Below are 16,357 nucleotides of genomic sequence, written 5' to 3' on the forward strand. Positions count from 1 at the left end.
AAGCATACAAGATATAATGTAGTTGAGGTTTGACAGAAAACAAAATTCTGTAAAGCCATTATCCTTCAATTAAAAAATAAATAAAATTTTAAAAAGATATAATGTAGATAAAGTCGTATCATAAAGAACATGACAGAATATAGATATTACCTTTTTAAAACAAAAATACATTTTGAGTATTTACTATAAAGCATGTACTATTGTAAGCCAACTGACAGCACTAATTTGCTTTAACGGGCTTCAGGTAAATTAACATGTTTTTCTCTAATCGGAGCAGGAGACACACACAATTGGCACACAAAGTTGTAAGAGAACCAGGATATGAATCTGAACCTACAGACTGAGAAAACTTATTTGTAAACATGACCACCCACTGAATGAATAGATTAGAAAAAATTAGAAAATATTTAAAACAATACAAGGAACTTAGAAAGAAAATATCAAAGAAGATACAAGACAGAAGTAGTCTGTTTAACTATTATTCAACCATCCCATCTCAAAATGGGTTGTGAGTTATCATGGATGCACAGAGTGATTTAGGTCATGTCCTGAAAAACTTGTTCAATAAATGACCAGATATTATCTTTACAGTGAGAGTATGTAGAAGGGGGAGGGATGTGACAGGTAAGAACAATGTTTCCATCCATATCAACGTACTATGTGAGGAATGGTCAGGACTAAGAAAGGGCCTGCGTGGAGCATAGGGTACACAGGTTTATGTCAGATATCAGCTTGTGACTGCATGTCTTTGTGAAAATAACTGAGAGCACAAACTAATATACTGACCTTAAAAGAAAAGAACTGGTTCAGCAAGTTTATGGGCATTATACTATGGGTATGGGACAGAAACAAGAGAGATTTTAAAAGTGACTGTGATATATGGAAAAAGCAGGATAATACCTGTTATACTATTTACAATGTAATGTATCCAACTGTGAATTTTGTAAGTTACAATGGAATGCTTATATTCGAGAAGAACATACACAATATTCCAGGATATTGTGTAAGAATCCTACTAGCAGAAATCAGAAGTAAAATCCAGGAAAAGGCTATCTAAACCTAGGTTCCTCTGACACATACGATTAATCTGTCTATTGGACTTTTCAGGATTTGGAATAGCTGAACTGGAATCCTATCACCTCCACTAGCTTTGTTCGTAGTGGTTCTAAGTGTTTCTAAGGCCCACTTGACTTCACATTCCAGGATGTCTGGCTCTAGATCAGTGATCACAACATCGTGATTATCTGGGTCATGAAGATCTTTTTTGTACAGTTCTTCTGTGTATTCTTGTCATCTTTTCTTAATATCTTCTGCTTCTGTTAGGTCCATACCATCTCTGTCCTTTATCAAGCCCATCTTTGCATGAAATGTTCCTTTGGTATCTCTGATTTTCTTGACGAGACCTCTAGTCTTTCCCATTCTGTTGTTTTCCTCTATTTCTTTGCATTGATCACTGAAGAAGGCTTTCTTATCTCTTCTTGCTATTCTTTGGAACTCTGCATTCAGATGTTTACATCTTTCCTTTTCTCCTTTGCTTTTCACTTCTCTTCTTTTCACAGCTATTTGTAAGGCCTCCCCAGACAGCCATTTTGCTTTTTTTGCATTTCTTTTCCATGGGGATGGTCTTGATCCCTGTCTCCTGTACAATGTCACGAACCTCATTCCATAGTTCATCAGGTACTCTATCTATCAGATCTAGGCCCTTAAATCTATTTCTCACTTTCACTGTATAATCATAAGTGATTTGATTTTGGTCATACCTGAATGGTCTAGTGGTTTTCCCTACTTTCTTCCATTTGAGTCTGAATTTGGCAATAAGGAGTTCATGGTCTGAGCCACAGTCAGCTCCTGGTCTTGTTTTTGCTGACTGTATAGAGCTTCTCCATCTTTGGCTGCAAAGAATATAATCAATCTGATTTTGATGTTGACCATCTGGTGATGTCCATGTGTAGAGTCTTCTCTTGTGTTGTTGGAAGAGGGTGTTTGTTATGACCAGTGCCAACAAAGGTTCATCTAGTCAAGGCTATGGTTTTTCCTGTGGTCATGTATGGATGTGAGAGTTGGACTGTGAAGAAGGCTGAGCACCGAAGAATTGATGCTTTTGAACTGTGGTGTTGGAGAAGACTCTTGAGAGTCCCTTGGACGGCAAGGAGATCCAACCAGTCTATTCTGAAGGAGATCAGCTGTGGGATTTCTTTGGAAGGAATGATGCTAATGCTGAAAATACAGTACTTTGGCCACTTCTGATGCTGGGAGTGATTGGGGGCAAGAGGAGAAGGGGACAACAGAGGATGAGATAGCTGGATGGCATCACTGACTTGATGGACATGAGTCTCAGTGAACTCCGGGAGTTGGTGTTGGACAGGGAGGCCTGGCGTGCTGCGATTCATGGGGTCGAAAAGAGTCGGACACGACTGAGCGAATGATCTGATCTGATCTGATCTGATTGGACATTTACTTCATTTCTTCTTCCACACATGTTCATGTCAAGATCGAGGAGTATCAAAGAAAAGGAGGGATTGAAACTGACTCTGGACGACCTTCCCAGTTACAAAAGCCTTTCTGAGGCTTCCAACTCTTTTTTGTAGAAAAAGGCTTTATTCTACCTAGACCTTCCCTGAGTTCAAAAGAGCAGATTCAAACAGAAACTAATACATAAAAGGACATAAAAGGATCATACCATGATCAAGTGGGATTTATTGCAGGGATGCAAGATTTCTCAATATCCACAAGTTAATCACTATGATATACCACATTAACAGTTGAAGACTGAAAACCATATGATCATCAATAGATGCAGAAAAGGTTCTGACAAAATTCAAGTGCCATTTATGATAAAAACCCTTCAGAATGTCAGCACAGATGGACCCTACCTCAACATAATTAAGACGGTATATGTCCAACACACAGCTAACAGCATACTCAACAGGGAAAAACTGAAAGCATTCCCCTTAACAACATGAATAAGACAAGAATGTTCACTATTGCCACTTTTATTGAACATATTTTTGGAAGTCCTAGCCACAACAATCAGAAAAGAAAAAGGAAAGGAATTCAAGTTAAAAAAAAATAAATAAAGAAGTAAAACTGCCACATGATGCTACAGACAGAAAATCCCCAAGATGCCACCAGATGACTACTAAACCTCATCAATGAAGAGAGTAACTTGCTGGATACAAAATATATAGAAAATTGCTGCATTTCTATACACTAATAACGATATATCAGAAAGAGAAATTAATGAAACAATCGCATTTACCATCTCATAGAAAAGAATAAAATTCTAAGGAATAAATCTACCTAAAAAGTCAAAAGAACTGTACTCATAAAACTATAAGATGCTTATGACTGATACCAAAGATGACACAAACAGATGGAAACACATACCATGTTCTTGGATTGAAAGAAGTAACACTGTCAAAATGACCATACTATTCCAAGGCAATCTACATGTTCAATGCAACCCTTATGAAATTAACAATGACATATTTCATAAAACAAAGAAAAACTTAATTTGTAGCAAAATACAAGACTCTGATGTCTAAAATGATCTTGAGAAAGAAGAACAGAGCTGGAGGAATCATGTTCCTTGAGTTCAGACTATACTTACAAACTGACAGTCAACAAAGTGAAAATAAAGTCGCTCAATTGTGTCCAACTCTTTGTGACCCCACGAACTGTAGACTACCAGGCTCCCCTGTCCATGGGATTTTCCAAGCAAGAATACTGAAGTGGGTTGCCATTTCCTTCTCCAGGAGATCTTCCTGACCCAGGGATTGAACCTGGGTCTCCTACATTGTAGGCAGATGGCTTTATTGTCTGAGCCACCAGGGAAGTGGTATGATGATGGCACAAAACAGAAACACAGATCAGCAGAACAGGATAGAAGACCCAGAAATAAACCAATTTACTTATAGTCAATTATTCTATAACAAAGGAGGAAAGAATATAGAATGAAGAAGTCTCTTTAATAAGTGATGCTGGGATAAATGGATAGTTACATGAAAAAGAATGAAGTTACAACATTCTCTAACACCACATACAAAAATAAACTCAAAATCTGTTAAACATCTAAATGCAAGACCAGATACTATAAAATTCATAGTGGAAAACAAATGCAAAACACTGACATGAATGTCAGCAAAATTTTTTTGAATCTATCTTTTAGAGTGATGGTAATAAAAGCAAAATCAAACAAATGAGACCTAATTAAATTTAAAACCTTTTTGCAAAGTAAAGGAAACCAAAAAACGAACAGAAATTCAACTTTTGGACTAGGAGACTATATATGCAAATGATGCTACCTATAAGGGATTTATTTCCAAAATATACAATATTGTATATAAAATATACAAAATATACAGTTCATACAGCTTAATATCAAAACAAACAACCCAATAAAAAATGGGCAGAAGATCAAAACAGATATTTCTCCAAAGGAGACAAACAGATGGCCAACAGTCACCTGAAAAGATGTTTGACCTCTTTACTTATGAGAGAAATGCAAATCAAAACCACAAAAATGTATCACCTCACACTGGTCAGAATGACCATCATCAAAAAGTCTACAAACAATAAATGCTTGGGAGGGTGTGAAGAAAAGAGAACCCTCCTACACTGTTGGAAGGAACATAAATTGGTACTGCCACTTTGGAGAATAGCATGGAGGTTCCATAAAGAACTAAAAATACAGCTATCACACAAACCAGCAATTCCAATCGTGGGCATATATCCAGAAAGAATGAAAACTAACTCAAAATGATACACGTACCCCAATGTTGTTAGCAGCACTATTTATACCAGGCAAAACATGGCGGCAACCTAAATGTTCACTGACAAACAAAGGGATAAAGAATATGTGGTACATATATACAAGGGAATATTGTGAAGTGGAAGTAGCTCAGCCGTGTCCAACTCTTTAAGACCCCATGGCCTGCAGCCTGCCAGACTCCCCTGTCCATGAAATTCTCCAGGCAAGAACACTGAAGTGGATTGCCACCTCCACAGCATAGAACACAATGAAGTAATGCCTTTTCCAGCAATATAGACACACTTAGGGATTATTCTAAGTGAAATCAGACAGAGAAAGACAAATATCATAGGATATTATATGTTGAACTGAAATAAATGATACAAATGAACGTATTCACAAAATAAACTCACCAGCATAAAAAACAAACTTATAGTTACCAAAGGGGATAGTACAGGATGGTGGCTGGGGCAGGAAAGAGAGCGATAAATTAGGAGTCTGAATATATACAAACTAATATATATACAAAATAGATAAACAACAAGAACCTACTATAGCTCAGGAAACTATATTGAGTATCTTGTAAACTGCTGTATACCTGAAACACAACATTGAAAATTAACTATACTTAAAAAGTGGTGAAGGAAATGGCAACCCACTCCAGTATTCTTGCCTGGAGAATACCAAGACAGAGGAGCCTGGTGGACTGCCGTCTATGGGGTCGCACAGAGTAGGACATGGCTGAAGCGACTTGGCGTGCATGCATGCATGCACTGGAGAAGGAAATGGCAACCCACGCCAGTGTTTTTTCCTGGAGAATCCCAGGGACAGAGGAGCCTGGTGGGCTGCTGTCTGTGGGGTCACAGAGTCAGACACGAGTGACGCGACTCAGCAGCAGCACCAGCATACCTTAAAAGAATGGTTAAAACAAAAACAAAACACCTCTTGTGCAGATGTTCAAAAGATGTTTCACAAAGGTGTAAAAACTACTAAATGGGGGAAGCAGTCTATGAAACAAGACATGTTGACAAAACTGAATACCCACCAGCAAAAGAATTTACTTGGAACATTATCTTACAGTACAGACAAAAATGAACTCAAAATGGTTCAAAGACCTAAACCTAAGTCCCAAATGTGTAAAACTCCTAGAAGTAAACGTGCAGGAACTGTTTCTGGAAATTGGACCCACAAATGATTTACCAGATATAACACCAAAAGCACAGGCCACAAAATAAAACCAGATATTAATAAACTGAACTATATCAAAATCATAAAGTACTGTGCATTAAAGTGCAGCGAGTTTGAAAAGACAATCAACAGTAAGAGAAAATATGTGGAAATCATACATCTGATAGTAAATGTGTACAAAGAATATATAAAGAATTTTAAGAGGGACTGATCACCAGTTCCACCATAGGGACCATTCCCCAATCAACCATCCAACGCATTGCAAATACAAAACAGAAACACTTAAGAGTAACACAGAAATTTGAACTCAATGATAAAATAAAAAAATACCTACAATGCACAGAACAACAGTGCAGCCAATAGCCTCATAGATATAAGAATGTGAACTTGGACAAAGTTGTCCTGGGATAAATTCCCATACCATTTACAGAGGCTAAAATATATGGTCCTTGATACACATGAACAACACTGTCATGGTGCCCTTGACAGAGTCTCCAAAGCCAGAAAATAACCCAGAAAGATGTATCAGGCTCTCGTGATACTTTCTCTCTCATAATCCTAGAACATACTGACCACTCTACTGGATAGCTTCAAGTGGTGACTTTGTACAGAGCAAGAAAATAACATTAGGAATAATGTCTCCATCACAGTTTTCTGTTACCTAGTAAATCCACTCCACAGAGACTCAGCAGAGGCTGCCAATTAAACATAGGTGGATTATCACAGCAAGGAAACCAGATAAAATTTCAGACCCTCAGGAATATATTTCAAAGAAATTTAAGAGGTAAAACATACAAAGTAAGGAGAATGTAACATCAGGAACAGTTGACATTCCCAGACTGGGTAGAGCAGCACAAGAGTAAAAATAATACAACATGAAGGTCAGACATTACAGGATCTTGAGATGGGACCATGCACTCGACCTACAGATGGCAAGCTAAGAGCCTGCAAGATTCACATATGCTCCCCTCGTAGGATCTAAGATCAAAAAGATGATCTCTCTACCCACTCTCCTTACATTTTCCTAAGTAACCACCACAGAGGATCCAACACACCAGCTTGTCCCAATCCTAAACAGAAAAAAACACCCCTTTTGAGAAACTCGTTTTTCTTTATGCATTGTATTTTTGGCTACTTATACATCATTCCCCACTGTCCAGAGCTTTTTCTCATGCTTCAATGTGGAGATACTAGTCAGATCAGAAACAGAAATTCTGGGACTCCCCTGGTGATCCAATGGTTAAGACTGCATTTCCAATGCAGAGGGTGCAGGTTTGATCCTTAGTCAGGGAACTAAGATCGCACATGCAGAATGGTGCAGCCAAAAAAAAAGTAAACAAGCAAGCAAAAATAAACAAATAGATATTCAGCATTATCAGAAGAAAGAAATCTAAAGTGCTGTGGATTTCTTAAAACACTGAGCCAAAAGTCAAAAGACAGAAAATAGGAAATCGGGTTTTTCAGTATTTTTTTTTAACATTTGCCAATGAGCTTTGTACATAATTAAGCTCTGGGATAACCTCAGATATGACATGAAATAGACACAGCATCTGAACAGGGTCATTTTAACCTTGTGAAGCTGTGTCATGCCCCAGTCACAGAACTCTCAAATGAAAGACATCAGGGCCTCCCAAGGGGCACACAGGGAAAATGCAGATACCCAAGGGCAGCTCTGGAAGGAAGTCATCCTCACCCACAGACAGCAGGTTCTTGTAGGTCTCCAGCATCACGTCCCTGTACAACGCCCTCTGAGCAGGGTCCAGGAATTCTCACTCCTCCTGAGTGAATTCGATGGCCACATCCTCAGAGGTCAGTCGTTCCTGAAATGAAACCACATGTCACCAAAAGAGCCATGAGAAGTTCTCATTTTCATGCAAAAGAGAAGAGTGGTAAGGGGTAAGGATTGACTTGAAGTATGTGTTCTAACAGATCCATGCAGGGGTATCTGGAGAAATTATGCATCTCTATTTTTAATTTCTTATGCTTTTTCATAAGACCTTATGAGATCCTCCAATTAATATGGATTTTTCATCACTGTTCAAAATCCATGAAATATATAAAAATAAAACTCAACACTGTTTTGGCTATACAGAAGTGTCAGATATTATGTTCTACCCAGTGAGTGCAATTCATTATCTAGATGAGGTACAGCATGAGTGGTGTCTACAGAGATGACGCAGTCCACGGCACTTTTAATGGAAAGATCAAAAGCTTCAGTTATGACGTTGATAACAGCAGCAAGGACCAGAAGTGTCTGAAGGCTTCCTGTTGCTCTAAATTACTGTAGTATTACTCTAAACATTAAATAAATACTTTACAGGCAAAAATCTGTCATTAATAAAATAGCTCATTAAAGAACGATCTGTCAGAGGGATGGTATGGGGAGGGAGGAGGGAGGAGGGTTCAGGATGGGGAACACATGTATACCTGTGGCAGACTCATTTTGATATTTGGCAAAACTAATACAATTATGTAAAATTTAAAAATAAAATAAAATTAAAAAAAAAAAAAAAAAGAACGATCTGTTCCCACCTTACAGAAGAAAACCTATGTCACAGACACTCTGAGAAACTCGACTCAGATCAAGAAGGTAAGAAATGTTACATGAAGCACCTGAACTCAGAGGCTTGGGCTCAGCAACTGAAGCTTAAGCATCTAACAGTTAAGTAATACAGAGAACATTAAAAGTCCTTTGACAGAGGGCTCCTAAAGAAAACTTGAAAGAAGTCCAAGGTGAGCCTCCTCCCTGCCCCTCTGTCTTCTCTGCAGGGAGAGCAGCTCTTGGGCCTCAGGCCTTCATCCCCTGAAAATGGACGCCTGTGCCAAATTCGTCTCTACCCTCTCCCTGATCGGGAGAACCTCCCCCCTGTTGAGTCATCACTGTCTGCAGTGGTGAAGGACTGGAGACACTGACCGATGAGAGCCACAGCAGCTTGGCAGCCCCAGATCCCCAGACCATCTCATGTATTCCTAGCCACAGCTTCCAGACCAGTGCCACTTCAAAGGACTTTGACACAGCAGCCAAGTTCCCTGGAGCTGCCACAGCAGGGGTGGCTGGCTCCAGGGCTGGAAGTGGGACTGTGTTCGGGAGCTTCATCACTGTTATGCTAGGAACCCTTCCCCAAAACAGTAGCTTTTCTACGCCATGGGCTTGGACCTCCCAAAGGCCATGGGGCTCTTTTGCCTGATGGTGGTCTAGCTCATCTTCTTCACGATGTGAAGGAGCTGTTTCCACCTCCCATAGTTCTTTCTCCTGTGTCTGCCCTGTATGTTCCCTTTCCTGTAACTCCCCAGGCAGCCTGGGGAAAGTGGTGGGCTCAGGGTTTGACAGAAGGAAAACAAACAAATATTGTATTACTATGATAAAAAAATGTCCAAGGTGAACAATGTGGAATGGCATGAAAGGTCATTATAGATGTGGATACAGTAACACAAATGTTAGTAATTTACTACTTAAAACACTAATAGGATTGTTTAGAAATTTTCAAGGCCACAGATTATACTGATAACATAATTTCAACTGAAAAAAAAGGTGATATGTAGTTTTTAAATCATGATGTCTTCTATTGCACATGCATGCATGCTTATCTATAAAAAAAATTAACTGAAATGACAGGATTCATCTTTTAGAAGATTTTTTGGACAATTTTATATCATCCTTTTATTCACATGTATTTCAGCATCTTTCAGATGATAAAAATGTATCCTTTGTACTCAGCTGAGTTTGTCAACAGGATTCTATACTAGGCTACTAAAAGAAAACTGGTAAAAACATTAAAAAAAAAAAAAGAAGAAGAAGAATACTTGAACTCAATTCATAATAAAATTACCATATACAAAAATACAAATACAATTTTATCCATTTAAATTTACATAGCAAGGCATTAACAGAAGCCAAAGACTTTCTTTGCTTTTTTTTCCCATTAATAAAACAGTGATTTGAAATTACAAGAGTCATTAGATTATGACAAAAAAATATTATCACAATAGCAAAGTAAAAAAAAACTTCTTGGAGAATTAAAAAACATAGCAAAAAAGAATATGGAAAAAAATATAGTTATTAAGCAAGACTATCTCAAGAAACATCATGATAGGAAGGAAACATTCAATACATTCCTTCTGAAATTACAGTGGCATGAAAGGAGCTGTACAGGATGTCTGTCTTTCACCACCATACGATGCACATGAGCAGGGGCCACTAGAAGAAGGAACAGGAGGAAAAACACAGGGCAAGAGACACACAGTATGTCACAGAGTTGAAACGGGTAGTACTCACAAACCTAAGGACATGGAAAGGTGAAAAGTGAAAGGATGGAAAAAGACAGTCCATCCTAAAGAGAGCAGGGGAGACTGTTATATCAGACAAAATAAACTGAAGAAAAAAAAAAGTGCAATGAGATAAATATTGTATAATGATAAAATGGTCAATTTACCAAAAAGCTGGAACAAGTAAAAATATATATACATCTAACATTAAATATCTCAGAAAAATGAAGCAAACATTGAACAGGCATGTACAGATCACACGACCCAACAAAAGCATAAAACACATGCATCTCAAGGACACATAAAGCATTCTCTATGAGACACCACATGTTAGGTCAAAATTAACCATTTTAAGAGACTGATACCAGAAAAGTATCTTCCCTAACAACAACGAAATAAACACAAGAAGAAAAGAAAATTCCTCAAATGTGGACATTAAACAACTCACTCTTACACCACAAATGGGTCTAAGAAAAAAATCACAGGGAAATTTTTAAATACATGGATGAAAACAAAAAGACAACATTACAAAATTTGTAACACACAGAGAAGACTGTACTAAAAGGAAAGTCTGAACCGTTAAATGCTTACAGTAAAAAAGAGAAAAGATCTTAAATCTGAAATCTATTTTTAGTCCTCTAGGACGCAGAAACGGGCGCGCTAAAGCGCAGGCGGCTGCGACGGGCGCGCTAAAGCACAGCGGAGAGGAGCCACCCCGCGTCCAAGGTCAGGAGCAGAAGTTGGGAGGACCCCATACCTGAAGGGTGGCGGCCAAGAGGAGTTACCCCACGTCCGAGGTCAGGGGCAGCGGTTGAAAGTACCAGACTGCGACATGGCACAGGAACGGCCTAAAGGAGCTACCCCGCGTCCGAGGTCAGTGGGGCGGCCGAGAGGAGATAACCAGCGTTCTTTCAGTTCTTTCAGTTCAGTTCACTTCAGTCCCTCAGTCGTGTCTGACTCATTGTGACCCCATGAATCACAGCATGCCAGGCCTCCCTGTCCATCACCAACTCCCGGAGTTCACTCAGACTCACGTCCATCAAGTCAGTGATGCCATCCAGCCATCTCATCCTCTGTCAACCCCTTTTCCTCCTGCCCCCAATCCCTCCCAGCATCACAGTCTTTTCCAATGAGTCAACTCTTCGCATGGCCAAAGTACTGGAGTTTCAGCTTTAGCATCATTCCTTCCAAAGAAATCCCAGGGCTGATCTCCTTCAGAATGGACTGGCTGGATCTCCTTGCAGTCCAAGGGACTCTCAAGAGTCTTCTCCAACACCACAGTTCAAAAGCATCAATTCTTCGGCGCTCAGCCTTCTTCACAGGCCAACTCTCACATCCATACATGACCACAGGAAAAACCATAGCCTTGACTAGACGAACCTTTGTTGGCAAAGTGATGGTCTCTGCTTTTGAATATGCTATCTAGGTTGGTCATAACTTTCCTTCCAAGGAGTAAGCGTCTTTTAATTTCATGGCTGCAGTCACCATGTAGATAACCTAAAAAGAGAAAGCAAAATAGGAGGAAAAAAAACATTTTTTTTTCTTTTGATGAGAAGTGCATTATTCTTTAAAATACTCTATTCTCTACTTTGGAGGAAGTGCTTAGTCACTCAGCTGTGTCGGATTCTTTGCGACCACATGGACCATAGCCTGCCAGGCTCCTCTGTCCGTGGGACTCCCCAGGCAAGAAATCTTGAGTGGGTTCCCATGCCCTCCTCCAGGGGATCTTCCTAACCCAGGGATCGAACCCAGGTCTTGTGCCTTGCAGCGAATTCTTTACTGTCTGAGCCACCAGGGAAGCCTGACTAATAAGTATCTTTCCCAAAAACTTGTTTAGGAAATTACACTAAACTAAATAATATCCATAATGTAATTTCAAGTTGATTATATGTTCAGTATGAACATAATTAGAATTTTTCACTTTCTATTTGCAAGTTGTAATATATTTTAGGTCTTAATTTTCTAAAGCTATGACAAATCTAGACAGCATATTAAAAAGGAGAGACACTACTTTGCCCACAAAGGTCTGTATAGTAAAGCTATGGTTTTTCCAGTAGTCATGTTTGGATATGAGAGCTGGACCATAAAGAAGGCTGAGTGGTAAAGAACTGATGCTTTTGAACTGTAGTGCCGGAGAAGACTCTTGAGAGTCCCTTGGACTGCAAAGAGATCAAACCAGTCAATCCTAAAGGAGATCAATCCTTAATATTCACTGGAAGGGTTGATGATGAAGCTGAAGCTCCAATACTTTGGTCACCTGATGTGAAGAGCTGACCCATTAGAAGAGACCCTGATGCTGGGAAAGATTGAAAGTGGAAGAAGAAGGGGACGACAGAGAATGAGATAGTTGAATGGCATCATCAACTCAATGGACATGAGTTTGAGCAAGCTCTGGAAGATGGTGAAGGACAGGGAAGCCTGGCCTGCTGCAGTCCATGGGGTTGTAAAGAGTCTGACATGACTGTGCAACTGAACAACAACAACGTTCTCTCAAATGTGGGTAACAAAGTCTGAAAAATACAGTCTTCTGAAGATTTGGGATTTATGGATGAACTCCATATCCCCATCAAATCATGGGATCTAATCAACATTTTCAGAACATTCAAAAATGGCAGATTACACATTATTTTCAAAAACTCATGTCAAAATATATCAATCTTAGCAATATCTTCTTAGATGCACTTCTAGTAGCCAGCTCCCACACTTAGGTTTGTTTCAGAGCAGGCTGTTTGATACAAAATCTCATAGGGAGGAGGAAGATGGCAGCCACCTTAGTAGCAGCTCAGGGGATCAGGCCGACACCAGCCTGAGGCTATTGCCCCCGACTGGGAGAACCGGGAAGTTTCCACAGGGACCGCTATCATGGCCATGCAATTTGATGGGGGCATGGTTCTAGGAGCTGACTCCAGAACAACCACTGGGTCGTACATTGCCAATTGAGTGACTGACAAGCTGACCCCTATTCACGACCGTATTTTCTGCTGCCGCTCAGGCTCAGCAGCTGATACCCAAGCAGTAGCTGATGCAGTCACTTATTAGCTTGGTTTCCACAGCATTGAGCTGAATGAGCCTCCGCTGGTGCACACAGCGGCCAGCCTCTTTAAGGAGATGTGTTACCGATACCGAGAAGACCTGATGGCAGGAATCATCATTGCCGGCTGGGACCCCCAAGAAGGAGGACAGGTGTACTCGGTGCCCATGAAGGGTATGATGGTATGACAGCCCTTTGCCACTGGGGGCTCTGGGAGCTCCTATATCTATGGCTATGTGGATGCTACCTACCGGGAAGGCATGACCAAGGAAGAATGCCTGCAGTTCACTGCCAATGCTCTCACTTTGGCAATGGAGTGGGACGGCTCTAGTGGAGGGGTGATCCGCCTGGCAGCCATTGCAGAGCCAGGGGTAGAGCGGCAGGTACTTCTGGAAGACCAGATTCCCAAATTCACCATTGCCACTTTACCACCTCTCTGAATCCTGAGATCCCAAGATATGAGATACCCCATACATACCCCATTCAAAATTCAATAAACAGTTCATCAGTGAGAAAAAAAAAAAAATCTCATAGGCATTCTTTTCCTTATAGCTCAGTCAAAATCCTCAGCATGATTAGAAGTTCCCATCACTATGACTTGGCACCTGGGATCCGTACCCAGTCCATCGCAATACTCATAAACCGAGCTTTCATCATGGCTAGGCTTCATGGTCAGAAACTGAACACTCTCATGATCAGATGGCTCAACTCCTAATGCCTGAACTCAACATAAAAGTTTTCCCACACTCATTGCATTTGGGAGGTGTTGCTCCAGTATGTTCCCCAACTTATGATCTTTAGGTAAAAGCCTTGCCACACACTTTATATCTATGTGCTTTCTCATCAAGATAAATATTCTGCCATCTAGTGATAAGTGAACAATAACATGAAGCTTTGCCATATTCACTGCAATTTAAATCATGAAGTATTTGGTAAGTCTAAGGGGAAGTGGGGAAGTCGCTCAGTCATGTCTGACTCTTTGCAACTCCATGGACTGTAGCCCACCAGGCTACATCCATGGAATTTTCTAGGCAAGAGTACCAGAGTGGGTTGCCATTTCCTTCTCCAGGGGATCTTCTTGACCCGGGGATCGAACCCGGGTCTCCTGCATTGCAGGCAGACGCTTTACCGCCTGAGCCACCAGGGAATCCCTGGTAAGACTAAGGCACAACCTAAAAGCTATTCAAAATTCAGTACATTAGTACTGTTTGGTGCAGTACACACAACTTGATTACTGGTGCAAGGGGGACTAATGAGAAAAGGTTGCTCACATTCCTGGCACTGGTGATGAACTTTTTGAGAATGAGTAGGTTTTCTATGGCCTGACCACATTCAATATCATCTGTGCTCGATCCAGTGTGAATATTCTCATGAAGCATAAGATATGAACCACTGCCAAAAGCACTGCAACCTCAATTATATTTTCAAGGGCTCTCACCTCTGTACATCATCTGATGACAAGTTAAGCCTGAAAGTACACTGAAGAATTTACCACACTCATTACATTTCTAATGTTTCTTTCCAATATGGATCATAAGGTATGCATTCAGACTAAGTACTCTGAGACACTCACTACATTTGTAATGTTCCACTCTTCTATGAATTATCTGATCATGAGGCTTCACAAAAGCTTTGCCACATTCATGACATTTGTATAGTTTCTTTTGAACTCTGAGAATTAAAGATCAACATATATCACACTTGGATGATGTCTCTCATTTATGGATTTTCTGATGTTTAGTGAGGTTTGAGACCTGAGTAAAGGCTTTTTTACACTCAAAACATCTGAAAGGTCTCCCTACAAAATATACTCTCCAATGACTTGTAAGGTATGGATTTCAACTGAAAGACCTGCCACACGTTACATTCGTAAGGTTTCTCTCCTGTATGTATTTTCCAATGAAGCTGAAGATGTGCTTTTTGACTAAAGGCTTTTCCACACTCATTACATTTGTAAGGTTTCTCTCCAGTATGAATTCTTTGATGCTTTGCAAGGGTTGCCTTTTCACTAAAGTCCTTTCCACAGTGATTACATTTGTAAGGTTTATCTCCCATAAGGATTTTCTGATGAATTAAAATGTGTGAACTGTAAGTAAACAGCTTACCAAAAAAATTACACTTATAACCTTCTCCCACTTTTCTTCGCTTCTATCCACTATGAACTCTCTGATGACCTGTAAGGTTTGGTTTTCAACTAAAGACACTGCCACATACATCACATTTATATAATTTATTTCCTATATGAATTATCTGGTGTCTAGAGATTTGAGGAGCGATTAAAGCTTCTGCCACACTCATTACATTTGAAAGGTTTCTCTCCGGTATGAATTCTTTGATTATTTGCAGGGCTGTTTTATGACTGAAGACCTTGCCACACTCATCACATTTGTAAGGTTTCTCTCACTTATGAATTCTCTGATGAACTGCAAGGTGTGAATTTGTACTGAAGACCTTGACACATATGTCACACTTATGTAATATCTCATCTGAATAAATTATCTGATGATTCCTGAGAGCTGAGACATGACTAAAGGTTTTCCTACACTCAATACACTTGGAAGCTCTTTCCCGGTATGCTGTTGGATCTTGTGTCAGTAATAAAGGATGCAAAAAATCATTCCCAAATATATTAGAAAGGTTAGTTTGGACACCAGGAGGTATTCCTTGAAGTGATGAAGGTGACAAACTACTGTTGACTACCTTGTAACTTCATTACATTCAGAAATTATCCCATCAGTTTGAAATATCTGCAGTTTATCCTGCACATTTAATCCAAGCCTATTTACAAAGGGCTTGATTTCCACATCCTTTCTTCACTGTTGACCTCTGCCATCAGTGAGATTTCCATCATGAGTTATAGGCATTCCTTTGTTATTTCTTCCACCACTTCTCCAATGACACTCAAAGTTATACATGTCCGCCTGGATTTCCCTGAGGTAAAAATGTTTGATTTCATGACTTTTAGGTCTTCCCAAGATCGCTGTTTGGAATACTTCTGTATCACTCTCTGCTTTGGGTTATAATTGGTTGACCACTTGTATCAGGTAGATATCTACAAGACATAAAGAATCCATTCACTAAAATTAATCAATAAGTGTCTCAGTGTCTATTACACCAAAAGT

At 39.8% G+C, this 16,357-nt stretch overlaps 2 protein-coding genes, 1 non-coding gene and 1 pseudogene across 3 annotated transcripts in view; 2 read left to right on the forward strand and 2 right to left on the reverse strand.

The window, feature by feature from the left end:
* The window catches only part of LOC102415868 (zinc finger protein 665-like), a 323,254-nt gene that overhangs the window by 38,928 nt on the left and 267,969 nt on the right, over window positions 1-16,357 (reverse strand). The gene's annotated exons all lie outside the window — the stretch shown is intronic.
* On the forward strand, window positions 8,748-9,137 carry LOC112580366 (annotated as a pseudogene).
* LOC102393397 (proteasome 20S subunit beta 6) lies at window positions 12,964-13,745 on the forward strand. The gene is given in 2 exon segments (XM_044931611.2): window positions 12,964-13,007; window positions 13,009-13,745. Coding segments are annotated over 2 exon segments (711 nt in total). The 3' UTR covers window positions 13,676-13,745.
* TRNAC-GCA lies at window positions 14,310-14,382 on the reverse strand. The gene has a single exon. It is a non-coding gene; the product is annotated as a tRNA-Cys (tRNA).

The sequence above is a fragment of the Bubalus bubalis genome, chromosome 18, assembly GCF_019923935.1.
Source record: "Bubalus bubalis isolate 160015118507 breed Murrah chromosome 18, NDDB_SH_1, whole genome shotgun sequence".
Taxonomy (NCBI): domain Eukaryota; kingdom Metazoa; phylum Chordata; class Mammalia; order Artiodactyla; family Bovidae; genus Bubalus; species Bubalus bubalis.